The sequence below is a fragment of the Mercenaria mercenaria genome, unplaced genomic scaffold (assembly GCF_021730395.1).
Source record: "Mercenaria mercenaria strain notata unplaced genomic scaffold, MADL_Memer_1 contig_527, whole genome shotgun sequence".
In the NCBI taxonomy this organism is placed as follows: domain Eukaryota; kingdom Metazoa; phylum Mollusca; class Bivalvia; order Venerida; family Veneridae; genus Mercenaria; species Mercenaria mercenaria.
The window spans coordinates 50,234-71,547 of NW_026463406.1; the positions used below are offsets into that span (position 1 = coordinate 50,234).

The 21,314-nt window shown below is 27.9% G+C and overlaps 1 protein-coding gene across 1 annotated transcript in view; it reads right to left on the reverse strand.

The window, feature by feature from the left end:
• LOC128554559 (interferon-induced protein 44-like) overlaps nt 1-20,522 on the reverse strand; it is a gene marked incomplete at its 5' end in the record, with an annotated part of 31,545 nt that extends 11,023 nt beyond the window's left edge. The window contains 2 exons of the mRNA XM_053535828.1: nt 2,351-2,519; nt 20,382-20,522. Of these exons, the coding sequence (XP_053391803.1) occupies nt 2,351-2,519; nt 20,382-20,522 (310 nt within the window). The remainder of the gene's footprint in view (nt 1-2,350; nt 2,520-20,381) is intronic.
• Between the last annotated feature and the right edge of the window lie 792 nt (nt 20,523-21,314).

A 21,314-nucleotide genomic window follows, 5' to 3' on the forward strand; every position in this document is an offset into this window, starting at 1 on the left:
CAGATTCTAATTTAATGAAAAAAGTGAAATAAAGTCAGTCTTTATTTTCCTTTTGCAATATGTAAGCTAAAACACAGTATTTAGTTTGCTTACAAAGTAGTGCATATGAAAAGATATGTTGGTCAAGGAAGGCCACATTCCAAAACTAAAAAGAGTATATTCCCCTTTATATATTAAACATTTATTGTTACAGAAGTCGAGTGGCTTGCAATAAAGGTCTAGAAATGGTTCCGTTATTAATTTTAAACTTGGTATTCATAAACTACAATGCAGTTAAATATCAAACACATTCAACAAACTTTTGAAAATGCATTGTCTTAAAAATCCTTAAAATAAGGTATGAATTTGGTTGAGAGGTCCAACCAATATGTAGAAGTTCAAAAGTAACTTTCTAATCTCATTCACAAAACTTACTAATGCACAGCAGGAATGTATAATTATTCTCACTTTAATGACATTTGAAATGTGTCCTTGAATTCTCCACCATATTTTTCATAACTCTGTTTGCACGAGTTGCACGAGACTGCTGTCATTCACGTTAAAAACAGGGTCAGACAAGTTGTAAATGCAATATCATCTAAACGTAATTAATTGATAATGCGGTTCAAGACAAACTTTATCTCAAAACGTGATGAACAAATATGTTGTTGTCATAACAACTACACTTACACTGATCTGATTAGCAGTCGGTTTACATGCGACTTTATTAATTCATTTTGTATTTTGTTATTGTTGTCAAAAGCATAACGGAAGTGCCTCACAACTGAAAGCGGAGTTCAATTCGCAAAATAGTACACTCTAAGTAATATTCTTATATATGTACATAGACAGTAATAATTTTCTGATATTAAAGACGAATTTCTGAATAGGTTTAGTACTTTGATAAGAAATTATAAACATCGGCAGGTTTGTTTTTTTTTAAATCATACACCTGCTGACACCTAAGTTGTCTCACGTTGATTATTAGAGTAACCGTTCGTCCGGCACAGTGATATATTTTGCAATGAATCACCGAAAAGTAGTGGGAAAATTAAAAACCATGTAAATAAACTAAAATTAACCACTTTTTCAAGATCAATTTCAAATCGACTTTACGCATTTAATCCACCAGACCTGTGTAGCATCATAGATATCTGTACTAAGGTATTCATTGTGTAGAATGTCATGTTATGCCCTTGCAATGCTAATCCCACTCTGATTTTTTTGTTTACATTTTTTATCAATGAGAAAGGTGGCGTCCATCCCGATTTGAAATGACGCTGCGTTGAATTTTTACATGTTTAGGCAAACCCGGTGCGTTAGAAAGAAAATCTAATCCCTACAACATTATTTGTTACACTGGTATTGTAAAAAACCTGTTATTTCCTTGTACAAAATCTTAATATTTTGTGTAGAATGTACTTTCACAAAGACCTCTGTTTTCCTATTACATTCAAAGAACTACATCCTTATCAACAAAGTACTGAATATTACAGGTGTCCATCAGTATTATATCAATTTAGGAATATGTTTTTTATCTATCCACCAGCAATTTCTTGAATATGCACTCCTTCTTCATTTCTGTATGAACTGTGAATGTAGCATTATATGCCCCCTTAATAAGCTGTATTTAAAACGAATAAATAATACGATAAAAGTAATCATACAAAGACAAAGAGTGCATGTTTTGTCGTCCAGTCGTATAGTTTGGAAAAGAAGTTTAAATACGTTTGTTTTAAACGAAACGTTTCAGGAAGTATATGGCTATGTATAAATATGGAGGCAAAAAATATATTGCCGGACTTGGGATTAGACTCAAAGGACAACAACGTGGTGGCTCGGAAGCCTACCAGGGCTATGGCCTTGTGCTGTAAACAACCCAAGAAGGGATGAAGAAGGAGACAGAGCATTATGAACTGATGAAAGGTTAATTTATGCTTGATGAAGTTTTGTTAGTTCTGTCAGTTAGAAATTATAACATTGGTGACGAAAATAAACTAGATAGAAACGAAATAGTGTTTTAAATTATTTATCAAGCGGGCCCATAATACCGAGTTCGAGATTTCTTCAAAAAGTACCAGTGCTGGGGTTTTCAAGACTTAGTAAATGACTGTTTAGGCCGCTGCTAAGGGGAGTACAGATTATCATACATTCCTTTTATTCTTATGAACTAAACACTGTCTGTTACATTTGTATCCTTTTATTTTGTTGTTTACAATGCGCTCAACGGATATTTTCATAATTTGATTCATCTAACGGCATACATAACAACTATTTGAAGACATACTTAAATAAAACATTCAATGCGAGTAACTTGTATTTAATGATTTTACTACAAAGCAAATTTAGTGTATTAGTAAAACCTTCTTACCTAGAGATTGTAACTCATGTTTCAGGTCTTTGATTTTTGTTCTTGAAATATTGTCCGGTCCGATAACATTGGCATCACATACAAAAACAACGCAATGAAATCTCCTTTTTCTATATGGATCTGACCGGAATTCTTTACTTCCTTCATGAATTGGAGTGGAAGGTTTGAACTGAAATTGTAATACAACACTGAAATGAATCAATTTATTGTAACCGTTTTTCAACATTTGTTTGCAGGTATGCCACAGGAATTTAACACTGATACAAATGTTATAATTTTTTGCCTTGTTAAGTTATTGCGGTTAATCCAACTTGTGCTTTAAACATCCAACAGCCCTTGCTGTGCTGCCACCATCGAATGTTCAGTAATATTAACGAATGAGCAAGACTTACTTATTCTAATACATATAGTTATTCACATTTATCCCATCACATTTATTTATAATAAATAATAAGCGCTAGTAATAATACCTCTGTATAACTCCCTCGACATATTACCTAAAGTAGTGAGAAAGTTGCCTGCAAAAATATTAAATGAAACGAAGCTACTTCAATGAAAGAGTTTTTATAGAAAGCATTTAAGATTTAATAACAACGAGATCCCAAGAGAAACTGAGATAAACTATAAATAATTAACTTATATAATAGTCTTAGGGCATATTTCACTTTTCTTCTTCTATCTTTCATTAATGCCGTATTTACTAAACGGTTGTATAAAATGGTTACTTTAATGTAATTACCAAACTCAAGAACAACCATTTGTTTGAAATGTTTCGAACTTCTTAAAATTTTATCGTTATTTATTAAAATCCTTATTGAATTTTATTCTAGACAAAATAAGGCATTTCTAAAATTATGGTATGGAAACGCCTTAACAGTATCTAGATCTAATTATTACAGCATGGGGACTCAACGAAAGTATACGGCACAGAATGTGAACTATGATTCCACTTTTTACAGCATCTACCATGCCGTCGTTTTGCAACGTTATAAATCAACATAATTTTCCGCTGAAGATTCAGGCCAATTTATTTATATCATAAAGGTGTAATGACTTTAACAGGCGACCAAAATCTCTGTATATCCGAAACCAAATAATCCGAATTAGCAGTAATTATGCTCTTGTAGCACAGTAAAGTTGCCAACTAAAAAGTGGAATTATGCGCATTTTTCAAGTTAAAATCCAGCTGATAGGTAAGGGAGATCACTGCATAGAAGAGAAAAAGAGAAATGAACTATTTCAGTCCTATTTCTTTATTTCTAAAGCATCAACTTTGTTCATTGTAAACATTATACCCTTGTAGCCGAAACTAGTTAGGAATATATTTAATAACAGTTGAAGTTGTTCTTCCTTTTTCTATTATATTAAAGCATCAACTTCAAATACTAGTAGTATTAAATATAGCGCTTTTGGCATTTTGACCCCATTTGACCTTTTGACCACTTCTAAAAAACTGACCAATGCCGGCCAATTTAAAAAATAAGAAAAAACAGGTTTTCAGGTTGCTTTAACTTGACAAAACCTTACCAATTAACAAAAATGAGAACAAAATCTAAAAATATTAAAAATAATTAACTATAAAATGTACCTCCTGTAATATTACTTCCGAATTTCTTATTTATATACTAACTATTATACCGCAGTTAAACAGACGATTTATTGTCGCATTCCTTTTATCAGCTGTTATTTGCAATAATCAATAAAGCGGCACCGGTGCATTAAACCAATATTTGTTTAAAGTTGTTGATATTGATAAACTTGAAAATGACACCGGTGTTGATAAATAGTTTTTGTTGAAACAGTTTATTGAGAATTACGCTGTAATCCGTCTGCACTTAATGACCTTAGTATAGAACGTTTCGCAGACGACATATGTGTCAGTTTTTGTTGAAACAGTTTATTGAGAATTACGCTGTAATTCATAAAAATTTTTAAAAACATTAAACGTATAGATTATAGCTTTGTAATGTAGTGACACACGGTGTGTTTACAATCAATATTATAAGTTAAACAGACGATTTATTGCATTCCTTTTAAGATAAACATATATTGAGGAGTTGTTTATACAACATATTTGATCTTATTTTCAATTAGTAAGTATATTATCAGGGTACACATAGTAATTAAAACTTTAATTAAGCTCTTAATCCAAAAGTTTGCTTATATCGGCACGTCCGTCCGGTATAGATTCATCCGATATGTAGAATCTAATGTAACTATCCCTCATAAGTGAAAATGTTACTTCTGTAGATGTTGAATCCTCATACGGGTGAATATCAAACATTGTCCCTTGTGTTAAATAAATTTTAATTTTTTTCTTATACATAGATATTAACTGATCAGTGCCAAAGTCCTCAGCTGCCTCAGCTGCTATATTTATTATATTACTGCTAAATTTACCAAAAAATAGATCATCAATACCATCCCGAAACCTATCATTCCACCACCTAAATATAAAATGTGATATTGGGCTTTTAATCGGTTTATCTGGTCCACCTATGGGCCTGGCCCCCGTTAATAAAATATTAATATCTATTACATAAACTCCAGCCCTTTTGGCCATAAACACACCCTTCAAAGTCACATCTAGTACATCTATTTTATATTCTTGGTTTATGTTTATAAAATCTCTATAATCTACGATAATTCCAGGTCTTAAATGAAATATATTTAAATAGCTCACACCGCCCAGATCTTCATATGTTGAATATATCCAGGCATCATAACGGTTAAAATACTTTTTCATTTTTACATAATCATAAAAACTTTTATTATAGTATTCAAAGAGAAACACTTCATGTTTTACTTTTTCTAGTTTTTCTTCTATTTTCCTGTCTTTCTTTTTAAGTTTAAGAATTATTTCAGCTAAATCATCAACTCGTTTTGTTGTGGCAACTTCAGAAGCAGATAAACTATCAACAACGCCTTTTGTTCTAGCTAATTGTGTTTCTTGTTTTAAGAAAACATTTTTTACTTTTGTAATTTCTTCAGCATTAGTGGTAATTTCTTCAACATTAGCGGTTATTGCTTTAGTATTAGCAGTAATTACTTGGGTATTAGCAGTGATTGATTCTCCTTGTTTATCTGATATTTTAACTACAGAGTCCAAATCATTTGTTATTTTTTTCAATTTTATCATTAATTTTATCATTAATTATCTTAATTGCTTCAGTATTAGCAGTAATTAACTCTCCTTGTTTAGCTGATATTTCAACTACAGAGTCCAGATCATTTATTATTTTTTTAATTTTATCATTAAATTCATTAATATCTTCTTGTAATTTTTTTGTAATATTACTTAATTCTGCATATTTTAAATTATGACGGTTGTCAACAATACTAATCCAATTTCGAATTTGTTTTTTAAAGTCATCTATTTTAGAATTAATTTCTTTTTTAAAGTCATCTAATGCTGTATCATGATCATCACCTCTTTGTGAAGCTGCCTTTTCCAATTCAGATTTATATTCTGCAAATTTATTTGAAAATGTATCGAGTAAATCTTGATTCCCTTTTGCCATTTCAGTATTTAGTTTATTTATTTCTGTTTTGATTTCTAACTGATACATATTTTGTAACTTTTTCTCAGCTTCAATAATCTTATCTTTTAGCTCTTCATGTTTAATCATACTATCTTTTAATTCTTGAACTTGAGTGTATAAAATGTTTAAATTGACTCGAAATACTTCTTTTATGTTGTCATCTGTCAAATCAGATTTCTCTTCAAGTTCTTTAATAGAATCAACCATAGCTTTCATTTCTTCTTCAATTTTACCTTGTAATTGATTAATTAATAATGAATTCTTTTTAAAATCTTTTGTTAATTCTTCAATATTCTTTACTTCTACTTCTAGTGTTTGTTTTATACTTTTAACATCTTCAAGTTTATAGTCATCTATTACACTTTGAATTTTTTTTATACACAAACCGTCTTGAAACTGCATCGTTGGGTTTATCTGGATTTCCTAGGTTGATTATTTCATTACCTCCCATATCTAATGCTCTATTCATTGTGTTATCAAGTTCCTTATTTCTATGAAGATACGATTCCGTTTCCTTTTTAAGCTTTTTGAATTGTTTTTTAGTAGCATAATCACTTAAATCAATATCAAATTTAACTTTACTTATACTGTCAGGTTCACTTATTTGTTTTACATCATTAAAAACTCCCATTATATATTACCAGTAAAGTTTTTTCTTAAAAACTTCCTTGGTTTGTCAATATATAAGAAATCATATTTTCGATTTGTTGCATTAGCAAAAGTATCACGATCTATATTTTGTTCATCACAAATCCTATTATTTTCCATTTTACCTGGACTTTCAAATAAAATATAATGTGAACAGTTAATTCGAATATCTTTTGGTGTTTTATAGTAAGACTGACTTAAATAAATAACACAACAGTTTTTGTGACGTCCTTGAATAAAGTATTTTGTTATTTCATTTTGAACTTTTTTATCTTCACATACAAAATCATCAAATATTACTACTTTTTGTTTTTCTGATTCAAGATTCTCACAAGGTTCAATTTGGTTGGGATCAGCTGAATATTCAAGTATTTCATTTGGATCTAATTTAATCTTTTTTGCAATTTGACTTAAGTTGTTAATTAAATCTTGATATTTAGATTGTTCTAAGTTTTTAGCATACAAGTATAATTTATCATAATATATAAGAGGTTTTCGAAGTATATGCATTAATGTATTTGTTTTTCCAGATCCAGAAGATCCACATATTAACATTCTAAAACATGAATCTGGCATAAAATGATAAAATTGTTTAAAGTTATTGGATTTATCACTTTTTGTATCATAATTTGGAATTTCCATTTATATAATAATACATTATTTTACAATATCTTACATTATCTTACATTATTTTACATTATTTTACATTATCTTACATTATTATATAAATGCAATCAAAACTTAATGAAATGATAATAAGAAAAAAATTAGTTGGGCAAAAGATGAGAAATCTTAGAGAAGAAATAATGAGAGAAAAAATAAGAAAAGCTACAAATCGGGATATGTATACTGAAATTTATAAACCAATTACTGAAAAAATAGAAAGTCAAAAAGAACAATTATCAAGTCAGTTAAAAGCATTACCTGGAATTAAGGAGCAATTAGCGTTACTTCCAAAAAGTTTTGTTGATAAAATACAAGAAGTAGAACAACAACAAAAATTGGCAGAGAAAATGGAAGAACCACCACCTCCGGGACTACAACAACCATTATTACCACTATTACCACAAAAACTAGACGAAAAAGAGGCTGATAAAATACTGGAAGATTATTATAACAAAGAAAAAAAAATTCCTGAAGATCATATGGGTTTGGATGATGAAGATGATGTGTTTGAAGAATCAGAAGAAGAATCAGAAGAAGAATCAGAAGAAGAATCAGGAGCAAGACCAAAAGAATTTACAGTTGATTTTAATAAAGAAATTGATTTAAAACTTTTAGATACAGAAAAATATTATACACCGCAAGAAGTGTTTAACTTTTTTCACAGCAAATCTGAAAATCCTGATGAAAAAATGACTAGGAAAGAAGTAAAGGATATTATAGAACAAGTATCGGATGAAATAAAAAAATTGGGTAATAAATCTGGTGCAATATCCAGAATGAAAAATCCCACAGATCTTGATTTAAAGCAAAAGGAAGCAATTATAGCTAAGTCGGATAATTATAATACATATAGAGACGTAATCAAATATATTCTAGAAACAAAAAAATATACAGGAAAAGGAATAAGATATTATAACCCATATAAAGTTTCACCAAATGGACAATATGGTAATTTAATTATTAACTTAAATAAACTTTATGGTCAAAACAAATTAATTGCTAAGGATAGAATAACTGGAAAAGAAGTCATTAACACTAAAGTTGATGATGATTTGATTGATTTGATTAATAAAAGATATAACAATAATAAAAAATATTCAATTCATTCAAGAAAAATATTTAAAGAATTAACAGAAAAGTCAGGATTACCTATCAATAAAAGATCTATGAAATTTAAAAAAGTAATTAGGGGACAAGGTTATGGCGTTTGTCCATGTAATCCAGAAGAATTGGTTAATGAGTTGGAGTTAATTTGTGGTTCAATTGATGCTGGAAATAATAATGAAGAACTAAAAAATGAAGGTATTAGGGTAGTAGATCAATTATTAAAAATGAATTCACTCTTACCAGAACAACATGAAATGTTTTATAAAAATTATTTTTCTTGAATATATAAATGGAACAAAAAATAGTATTAAGTTCTGAAACAGTTAAAGATAATAAAAATACTCCGAGTGATTTTACAATCAGATTTAGTCGTTCTTTAATTTTAGATAAAAATAAAACTTATGTTGTTGGTTTGGATAGTATTAACACTATGACCTATTCTTGGCATAATATTAGTGATGAATATGACAATAAAAGAATTCGTTATCATAATGGTAAGGATTGGAAAGATATTATATTTACAAATGGTTCTTACAGTTACACAGATATTAATAATTATATTAGGGAAACATTAATAAGTAATGATGATTATGAATTTGATAAATCAGAAATTGCTCCAATAAGTTTGGAATTTGATTTAAGTAGTTTTAAGATTTTGATTTCAATTACAGATAATTTTAAGTTGGATTTGGAAATATCAAATTTTCATACATTGCTTGGATTTGAGAAAAAAAAATTAGACAAAACTGAATGGGGAACTAAAACACCAAATATAACTAACTCTGTGGATACAATTTACATTCATTGTGATCTTATTGATAATTCACTTGTTGATGGTAATTTCAGTGATATTATCTATGCTTTAAGTACTGCAGATTTAACAAGAGCTTATCCATTTACAAAAGAACCACAAAGAGTTGGATATTCTGAAATTAATAAATATATTATAAATTCAATTAGAATATATATTACAGATGTATTTGGTAGAATAATTAATTTTAATGAGGTTGAAACAAGTTTTACACTAATTTTAAAAGAAATTTGAAATTAAAAACTTTTATAAAATTTAGTTTTATATAATGTACAAGAAAGTTTATGACAAAAATAAAGGAATATTTATTTATGTTGATGCTCACACAGGAGAAGAAATCATACATGGAACAGGTCGTGGGTTAAGCCACTCTGCTGGCGCTGGTATCTTTGACACTTTAACGAAATTGCTTTCAAGTTCAGCCGCATCTGCTGGAAAAAAAGCTTTGGAAACAGCAGGAAAAGCAGCACTTGAAAGTGGAACAAAAAAGGTTGGAACAGAAGTTGGAAATTTGGCTGCAGCTAAAATTGTTGAAAAATTTAAAAAGAAACCTGCTCCGGCAGTTGGTAATTTAATTGCCAAGGAATTACAAGAAAAGAATAACAGTAAAAATAATAATAAAAATAATAATAAAAATAATGATAAAAATAATAATGAGGAGGATATTCATATGAGAATAAATAGAATATTGTCAGGATCTGGGACTTCAGCTCAACAAAAACGTATTAACAGATTAATTTATAAAAAGTAAAAACTAAAATAAAAAATAAAATAATATATAATATATACATGTTTAGAACAAAACAATATTGTGAAAGATATGAATTAACTCCTATTCAATTAGATACAGCCTTAATATCTGTCTTGGGAAATAATGTTAAACAACAAAAAAACGGATATCACTTTACAATTAATGATAGAAGTTCATATTTTGATTGGTTTAATGGTTATTTTGAAGTAAGTTTTAAAATAAATAAACTTGCTAATGGTAATAATTATGGTGGCGATGATCAAATTGCTTTAATTAATAATGCAGCTTCATTAATTGATCAATTAGTGGTTAAACAAAATGGAAAAATTGTATATGATTGTAATAATTTATACAAAGTAATAAATGTAAAAAATTTAGTTGAACTATCTGAAGATTATGCAACATCAACTGGAACAAATGAGTTTATTTATTTAGATATAAATGATGTTGCTGAGAGCAGGAAGGATCAAGCTGGATATAATAGTGGTTTCGCTATTAGAAAGGCATTAATCCAAGGTGGTAATGAGGTAAATGCTAAAATTCCATTAAATAATTATTCATTTTTTCAGGGTTTAGAAACTAATATTTTACCTCCAAGTCAAATTCAAATAACACTACAGCTGACAGATGATGATGAATTAATTTTTAGAGCTGGCGGAGACCCAGGTAGAGTAATTGTAACAAAATTAATTCTATGGGTTCCACGTTTGATTTTTAATGAATTTGGACTTAATTTAATTTCTGAAAGATTTACAAAAGCAAGATGGTCATACCTTAGGGAAATGGTGACACAATCAACTGATACACAACAAACTAATATAACCTTTAGAATAACGGCTGGTGTAACAAAACCACAACATGTATTTGTTTATTTACAACGACCTGACAAAAGTAATAATCAAGAACATAATCCACATTTGTTGGATACATTTAAGGTAAATGCTGGTAATTATACTTGTACTTTGAGCTCTTGTCGTCTTGAAGTTGGTAATGGTGTTTTTTATCCAGAAACAGAATACACAAGTATATCAAGAATATATGATGATGTAATTAATTATTATTATAAACAAAATAATAAGACTACTGGAAGTCTTTTAAATAGATCAAATTTTTATGATTATTTTGGATTTATTCATTTTAACTTGGAATATAAAAAGGAAGTAATAACAGAAGATCCTAAGCATATTACATTAACAGCTAAATTAAATATTCCACCAGCAGCCAATATTCGTGTTTATGCAATTGTATTGTATGAAGAAACAGTTGAAATAAATACTATTGGAAATGAACTTGTTATTGTTTAAATAAAATAAATATAAATTATATATAATGTCATCAAATTATATTGAATATAAAATTAACCTTACAGATGGACAAAAGAAAAATTTAGCCCGGGCCTACAACAACAAAATTCCACATACTTTTAGATTAAAACATGAACATTACGTGGAAACTTCCTTTATTTTTAAACAAAAACACAAATTAATCAAATTAAAAAAGCTGTTGCAAATAAGAAGGGATTAGAAATTACAATTTCAAAGAAACAAATGTCCAGTCAAGGTCAAAATGGTGGATTTTTAGGAGCTTTGGCTGGTTTGTTAGGAAAAACAATTCTTCCAATGGCAGCAAAAATAGCTCCAAAACTTTTAGCCCCTCTAGGCATTGGTGCTTTGTCTGGGCTAGCCAGTACTGGTGTTAGTAAAATACTTGGAAATGGTATGATTTCAGTAGCTAATGATAAGAGAAATATGATATCACCATATCTTACACCTAATCAAAGAAAGCAACTAGTAGGATCTGGAGTGATTAAATTAACACAAAAACAAAAACAAGACGGTGGGTTTTTAGGTATGTTGGCTGCTAGTCTAGGAATACCTTTGATTACATCTTTGTTAAGTGGGAAAGGATTACAGATTGATTCACAACGAAGACCTTACAGACGAATTCCTATAGTAAAAAAAAAATAAAATTTATAAACAAACCAATATCTAACTTTGAAATAGAACAATGGGTAAAACAATTAAAAATTAAAAACTTTAGGGGTGTGTTTAGTAGAAATAATTTACTAAAATTAAAAGAAAAGGACGAGTGTGGAATTATAAATTTGGATGACTCTGTTGGTCCTGGAACACATTGGGTTTGTTACTTAAATAATATGTATTTTGATAAAACCAGAGGTTTTCTGAGAAATGCTTTGTATTTCGATCCATTTGGACTTCCTCCACCAAAAGAAGTAATTAAGTATATACCAAATGTAAAATACAACAATGTTCAATATCAAGACAAAACAAGTATGCTTTGTGGATATTATTGTTTATTTTTCATTAAAATGTTACAAGATAAAGTACCATTGTATGATTTATTGTATAAAATACTAAAAATTAATAATCAAAGAGTAAATGAACAAACTATTATAAATTATTTTAACTAAAAAGGACATTTATTTAACTGAAATTTAACTGGAATAATTAATATAATGGGAATATTTAATAATATAAATGAAAAAGTAAATAAAATAGAAAAACAAATAGAAAGGTGGACGTCGACACAAATTAAAAGAAAACCTCCATTGTTTTTAACATGTTATACTCAAGATACTGATAGTGGATTATTTCAATGGAAAACTGTAAATGCTAGTCCTGGTTTAGTTCAAAAAGGTAATAATGTAACAATTAATTTTAATTGCATTTTAATTATTCTTGTTGATGCAATTAAATTAGATAAAGGAGAAGCTAAATTACAACTAAAAAATAAAGAAAATGTAATTCTTCAAAGTTATAATGTAAAAAATAATAGAAAAAATGAATCTATTTCTATTAATTATGCAAATGAATTTAAAGTAAATGATGTTATTTCTATTAATTCTTTAAACGTTAAAAATATTCAGTTAACAATTTATGGTTCTATAATTTAATAAAAACTTTAATAAAAACTTTAATAAAAACTTTAATAAAAACTTTAATTAATTTAAGAATAAGCTAATGTATCAATACCATTATCAAGAATATATCTTTTATCATCATAACATGATAAAGATGTTTTATTTATAACATAACTGGAAAGATTGTGTTTATCAGAACGAATAACTTTAAAGGTGTGATTACTTTGGGTTGAATTAAACAAAGTATCTTTATAATTTTTATGAACTATTGTTTTCTTAACAACAAGTTTTTTAATTCCTTTACATTTTTTAACATTAACTTCGTTTTCTAATAAATATGAATACATTTTACTTCTTAATCCGACAAATTCAACAATTACTACACCAGCAGCTTCATCTTTAAATTTTCCATTTACTTTTTTATTATTATCGAAATAAAATTCTGATTTTGGGTTATAATCACTATTATCAAATAAATCTTTGTCCTTATAAAAGTCTTTATATGCATCTTTGGTTTTTATTTCATAACATAATGAATCAGTGTCAGTAAATAATAATTTACAATTACCCTCGTACTTTTCCATAATATAATTATAATGAAAATCATACATTAAATATTTTGATAAATCTAGAATGCACATTCCAACATAACAAGGTCTGTTTAATAACAAACTTTCTTTTATTCTATGAATTCCAAAAAGGTTAGAGTTAAACATCGTTGAACTAACAAATGAAGGTTTGGCTATGTATTTTAATAAAATATTTTCATCATGTGTTAATTTAATATTAACCCTCTTACGTAAATTCTCCATCGTCTTACCGAATACAGAATTGTTCATTAACTTAAAAAAGTCCTTTTCAAATGAATTTTTTGCTTTAGATCTTTTTTGAGTATTAAAATCAATATACTTTTTTTAACCAAGGACTTTCGTCAAAAGTTAATATTTTATGTATTTTTGTTACTTTTAACCCTAATTGTGTATATAGTTCAAGATTTTTATAATGAACTACATAATTTTGTTTTTTCATTAAAGTTGGAACCAACTTCTTTACATTACTTTTTCCTATTTCAAATTCTGTTTTAATATTTTTACTATAATCAGAAAGCCATTGATCTGGTATAATAATTTTTTCAGGAGCTAAAGGATAATCATTATGGGTTTTATGTAATTCTTTTGGATATTCAAGATCACATTCAACTACAAAGTTACTTTTACCTTTTGCAATTAATTTCTTGAATTGTTTTTCGGATATAAATTTAAAGTTTCCGAGGGCAAAGGTTGGACACATAGCCCAACCGTAAAGGTTATTGCGTCAAGGTACATAATGTATTTGTTGTCAAGTTTAGGATTATAATCTTTCATATATTTATTGTTTGCTTTACTGTATCTGTTTGGAAATATAACTTATTTCCTCCTCTCAGTCCCTTTTCAATAAAAAAGATACATATCAATATCAGTTATTAAATCTAACTTAATTCCAGTCATTTTTAACATTGCATCCCAAGCTAACCCAGGACTACTAAAATAATGACAAGGATCTAATTTGTAGTACTCTAAACATAGTTTTCTAAAATTTTCAAATACATCAGCTAAAAGTAATACATCAGTTTTTAAATATAGATCATGGTAATCTCCCATTGTTTTAATTTTAAATTTATTCCAAACATTTTTAGCATGTTCGTATTCATTATCAGATATATGTGTTTCATTTAAAATTGAATAAAACTCTTCTTTAGAAGGTAATTTTGTTTCTTTGAATTTTTTAAATGAATCCATGTAATCATACGGATAAACACCTTTTGTCTTTAATAAATTAATGTTTTCACAATCAAATTCTTGAGATAAGTATTTAAATTCTGGAATATTTTTTACTAGGTTATCCAATGATTGAGAATAATGGAATGAATCAATAAAGACCAGTCAGAAATCATAAATTGCCATATATCTTTCCATATTGTTAGGAATAACATTAATTTCTTTTTTAAATTTCCCTATTTGTTGCATAATAAAATGACCGTCATAACCTCTTAAATTATGAAAAATAACAGGAATTTTGTGTGTTAGTTTAAAATTAATATTACATTCTGAGTGAGCACTTCCTCTAAATTTTCCTGTTATATGACAATGGTCACGTACTGGCACTTCACCTTCTATATATTCTTTTTCACAAATATGACAAAACTTTTGTTTTTTAAATTCGGTTGAATCATTTTTAGACATTCTTAGTTCTTTGTTAAAATGTTCTTTAAATATTTCTTTACAATATTCATTTTCCTCAAGCATTTTTTCAATAAACTTATAAACTGCATTAGGGCCTCTATAAATCTGGGTTGGTTTAGTATATTTATCGTCATAACAACAAACAACTTTATAACCGTAACCACAATCTATATGATTTTGATATGGTTCAGTAAATGAAGATTCAGTTGATGGTAAAGCAGTTAAAACTTTTTTAGTTATTGATTCAAAATCAGCATAAAATTACAAAGGTACTGCTAAACCTTTATGATAATTTTTAATTGTACTTTACTTCCCTCTTTTGGCATTTTTACACCTTGGATACCATTAATAGCTAAACAATTTGGAATATGTTCATTTAATATTCTTTCTTGAGTAAAATTCTGTAAACATGATTTACAAAAATGCTTTTTATGTTGATATTTTGTTTTTTGAAACATTAATCTATTAAAGTCTTTTATCCAAACATAATGTTGGATTACAGTTCTTGAGGGTTTACAGTCATCATCAGTTATTTTATCATTTATTTTATCATTTATTTTATCATTAGTAATTAGCAACATGTCACAGTGTTCTTCGTATTGATATTTTGATATGTACAATGGATAAATACTATTTTCTTCATAACCAAATATATTAAATGATATTTCATTTAAAACTTCAATTTTTGGTATTTGATTTAATGTAACAGGAAATTTAATTCCAGTATAATCAAGATCGTTTATATGTTTTTTATATTTTGAAATATTTTGAGGATTTTTTTCAACAGGAAATTTGTAAGCTAAATGGCACCATCTAAAACATTCGTTATCATCATTCTTTATATTTATTAATCCTTTCATTGGATGTTGTAATGGTTTTGGTAATTCTAAATAACTTGAAGCAGCCAACGGGACTATACTTATATCTATTTATATAATGAGCATCAACTGACTCTATTCTCAGCCACTTCCTTCAGAAATCCAATTACCAATTCTATTTATTATTTCATCAAAAGCTTGATGTAAAGTTTTTTTTTATTTCGTTTGTGTTAATAATTCTAAAGCCTTTGATTGAAAATAAGCTGATTTATATTTGTATCAGTTTTATCCATTTTTGCAAAGTTATTTTTAAAACAACGTTTATTTTTTACCCTTTAAAGTTTTAAGTTCAGATTTAAGTATTTCATAAGAGTCGTTTATAGTTAAATATAATTGATTCTTTGGATCTTGTCTATATGTAATTTTAATTTCAAATTTCTTATAATATTTGTTTTGCAGATCTCTCGATTTCCATCTAATATTATATTTAGAAAAAAAAATCTTCAAGCAAAAAATAATTAAAAAAATAATTAAAAAATAATAAAATAAATAAAGTTTTAAATTATCTTTAAGAAGAAATAAAATATTTAAATTTATATCTTTTTCCATTAACTTTTGATATTCCACATTTTACTCGGTTTGTCCCTTCGCAACACATTTTTATTAACCCAGCATTAATACCAATTCTTTAGATGCTTTGTAAGTGCTTCTATATATTTTTTCTTCATTAGTATCACAATCGGTTACAATAACTTTTTTAGGATTGTTTCGATAATTATTTGGTCTGGGACAATCACATAATCTTTCAGCATTTTCTTCTTCAGTTAATAGACAACCACAGTCCCATTCAAATAAAGTTCTTTTACGAAGATAAGGATCTATAACATTTTGTAATTTATCAATAACGTGATTTTTATATTCATCGCTAACTATTTGATTAAGTTTTGATTTAATAACATTTCTTCTTTTAAGAACTTTCTTATATGAATTTTCATCTGGATTCATTATTTCTCCTAAAGTGCTAGATAATTTTGGCATAATCATTCTATCTACCTTTCTATTAACCATCTATATATAATTTACTTATAGAAAAAAATCTTTAAAACGCACCTAATGAATTATATTGATTTGAGAAATTTGTTTATATTATCTTATCTTTTGAATAAGATTTTAAAGTCATTTTTTTTAAATTGTTATCACTGTTAAAATTTTAAAACCTTCTTGAAACATTCTGTTTAACCATTCTTCATGTAATTTGTGTAGTTTTTCTAAATAATCTAAACCAACTTTGTTTTCTTCCGTTCTGTTTCTTTTTTGAAGTCTTTTAAAACATATTTCTGGGTCGGTTTTAACATAAACAAATCCATCAATTGGGTTTTTTCCATATGGTTTTATAATATGATCAGTTAAGAAAAGATTGTATACTGCCCACTCGGGTCATTTATAACACCATTGTCGTGATGTTGTTTTGTAAAAAACGTTACTGTTAGTTAAATAACAACGTTCAAGGACAGAAACACCATCAAACTGTTTAGCAGAAGATAACATTTTTATATGACTGTTTAAAGTTGTTAACTGAAAGGAAATAAATATTGGAAGGTTCTTGAGCAGCAAGTTCAAAAAGGTTATATGAATTATAATCAGAGTCAGAGGCTTTGTCTCCGAAGGGCGTAGCCCTGTCCATAACATTTTGCCATTCGTGAATTGGTTCTGGAATTATATTAAAATTAGGATTATATTCTTTAATAATATCTAAAAACGTACTTTTTCCTGATGCAATATTACCTTCAACTGATATAATTTTTCTCATGTATATAAAATACTTATATGAAAAAATCTTTAATTAAAGTTAATACAGCTCTTCTTCTTTTTTACTTTTATATCCGTTAAGTTTAAATTCCTTCATGTGCATTTCAAGAGGTGTTGAATAATTTTTTTCTTTCTGCATTTCTAATAGTATTGTAAAAATATCCTGAATAACTTTATTTGGATCTTCTTTATTTACTTTTCCAATCCGTGCTTTTGTTATAAGTTGTTTTATTTTATGATGATGTGATTTTAAAATAAATTTCTTGTCGTCAAGTTTTAGTCTGTTAGTTAAATATGGTAATTACTGATGGAACAGCGCCAGCAACTGCTACAATATATAGGAATAGCTGGAACAAGTACTAATGCAGCTGAGCAACCAAAATACCTGCTGTAATATATAATCCAGTATTTACTCTCCCACAAAATTTATAACTTTTTCTGTAAGCAGCAGCTAGTTTAGTTAAGTGAATAATTAATTGATCTATTGTTTCTATTCCATTATTATTAGAAATTAGATTTTTATTGCTCATTTATATAATTAAACTTTTTATTTCTAAATTAAATTTGTTCAAGATCGCTAAATGGTACCCAACTATTAAATTTTTCATTGTAACCTTTCCATTTTACTAAAGCTTGTTTTTTCTTATAGTCTCGTCTAATAACTTTTTCAATTCTAAAAACTTCTTGTGTAGTAGGTAAAAGTTCTTGTCCGTAAAATGAACCTTGAACTATTTCATTATTTAAATCTTTAATAGAGTATGTTCTGGGATTTGTATTATTAATTTTATAAATTATAAATATTTCCTCTGTCCAATTTGGTGTATATCCTTTTTCAAAATGTCTTTTAAGTTTGCTTAAACGAACTCGATCACCAATTTTAAATTTTGCTTTACTCTTTGGTATCTTTAAATCACCATATAAATTAAAGTAAACAGTACCTTTATTAAGTTTTTACTAGCTTCGGTTGGTGTCATTTTTATACTAGAATGTTTTGTTTTTGTTATATTTATCAACCATATCCTGCAAATTATCTAAATAAGTATAAGTATTATTTGCTGTATAAATATTTCCACATTTATTCTTTTTAAACTCTATTAAATCTTTCTATTACTACAGCCTTTCCTTCATTAAATGTATGGTACTATTAATCTTATTTTTATTCAAAAATGATTCAACTTTTTATTATAAAATTCTTTTCCTTCATCCACCATAAATTACTGGAAATCGTCCTTCAGAAATTATTTTTTCAAATGCTTCAGTAACAGATTCTCCAGTTTTATTCTTTAATGGAATAACCCAAGCATATTTACTAAATATATCAATAACGGTTAACAAGTATTTTACTCCTTTATTATATTTTGAAAAAGCTTGCATGTCAACTAAATCAGCTGACCAAGTATCATCGATATCATTAACTATCACTCTTCGTTTCCTAAATTTTCTTTTAATTGGTTTGTGTAATTCTTCTGCTAATTCATCGCTCCATGTGATTCCGGGGGTATACTCTACCCCCTTTTCCCGTTTTTTGACTTTTGTCCCAACCCAAGTGTGTATTTTGTTTTAATTATAGGTTTTACAACTAAATGTTTTGCAATCTTTTCTCCAAATGTTTTTGATTTAGTTTTATTTAAGTTGGAAAGCATTTTTTTATCACATTCACTTTTACTTAGTCTTGAGTCATAGCAAAATCATGGTCCATACATACTGCATCAGTTCATTGACAGGGGTCCATTATCTAGGGGATTTCCTGGCCCACAATAATTATATCCTGGAAGTGTTAAACCTTCTTAGGTAATAAAAGGTAACTTTGTTTTGTGAATATCTAAATTACCCCCTGTACTTTTAACAAACTTTGATTTCATCTTTCCACAAGATGAACAGGTAGCTTTTATCATTTTTCTCCCATTTTTTGTTATAATATAATGGGGATTTACATTATCAGTAAATCTTCTTTCTTTCAAACAATATATTTTATTTTGTAAACTCATCTATATCATATGTATTTAAATTTAACTTTAAAACTTTTAAATGGGTTTAAAACCTGTGGATTTTAAAGTATTTTAAATTGGCCGGCATTGGTCAGTTTTTTAGAAGTGGTCAAAAGGTCAAATGGGGTCAAAATGCCAAAAGCGCTATATTTAATACTACTAATACTTATGCGGCATTATGGTTAATTTTACACATTAAGATACACAGCAACCTAAAATGACTTTTAAAAAACATACACCAAAAACACACTGTGTGCAGTGAGATGCGCATGATGCCGCTTTAATACCCTTATTCGTTATGCTTCCTTTCATAAACATTATACTTTACATAAATCATCTTTAATCATTTTTTTTCGCATGTTGAGGCATCGAGTGTAGTTACATAACTACCCTAAATCTTAGATATACCAACAATATCAAAACGTAGTAGCAAGATAACTATGAATTTCTCGAAAGCTTATAAACCCTTACCTAAAATATCCCATTAATTGAAGAAACTTAAATTTTGCCGCATTTTTTAAAATTGGAGGCCATCCAAAATCTAAAAACAGGAATACTATGTTGCCGGGGCCGGACGATGTGGTCGATCGTACACAGACTCACCGCTCCGTTGGTGAATGCTTTTCCAACATAATTATAATATTTATTAAGCATTTTCACATGACAAACTATACACAAATATATAAGCTCGAAGCGGGCTAAAAGAAGAATGCATTTTCAAACGGAAATGAATATGAAAATAAATATGAACTCTTTATTTCTTTTGAAACATAAAATAATGCTCTTACCTTGTCTTCAGGTCGAATATCGCCTTTAACAACCTTTAAAACAGGCTTAAGATAGAAACCTTGTCGATAGCTTTTACCCAAGCCCACTGTGTCGAATAAACGGAAGTTCTTGAGCTTTTTATGTGGTGTATATTTCGTCAACTGTGAAGTATTAACAAAATGTATGGCACGTTTATATTATTTATAACCATGCTGTGAAACTATATTTTATTATTCAAAAAAGGTATAATCGTGCTTTTGAATAATAAAATCTTCTCTGTACATGAAGTTTAGCCGTTTTACACCGCATCTAGGATTTTGGCCATTGAAAATGGCTACAAGATTTTTTCAGTGAGACATTGAAATGAAAAAAAAAAAAACAACTCAACACAGACATTTTTAAGTTGATAAGTTGTTAATAGTCATGAAACTATTGTTTTGTTTACTTTGAACACTTTTCAATACGATTCACATTGCCCTTCAGCACATGTAGTCTCCTTAGCACGAGTATTTTGTCGATAATGCTCATTCTGATTTTGTTTTCATTTATCATCCCATTATAAATCTTAACGATGGGCGATCCATTTAAGCAACAATTTTAAATTTCTCACTTTTCCTGTATTCGGTTTGAATTTTATCGAAGGACATAAAGGTCAATTACGCAGATTTATATCCCCAATCCTACATCTAATAAACAAATATCAATGATATCGAGGATCAGAAAATATAAAAAAGTCAAAATACTGAGGGACGAAACGTATAAGACTGATTTAGAATAAAAAATAAAGAGACTATTTTAATAATAAAATATACAAGAACTTTCTGAAGCAATGAACGCAGCCAGGCAAAGTAATAGCAGACTGGATATGACTTTATCTGTTCATGAGAGATATCCTTTCACGCTCTTAAGCACCGGATTTAGAGGAAATCTTATGTAGTAAAACTGAATGGACT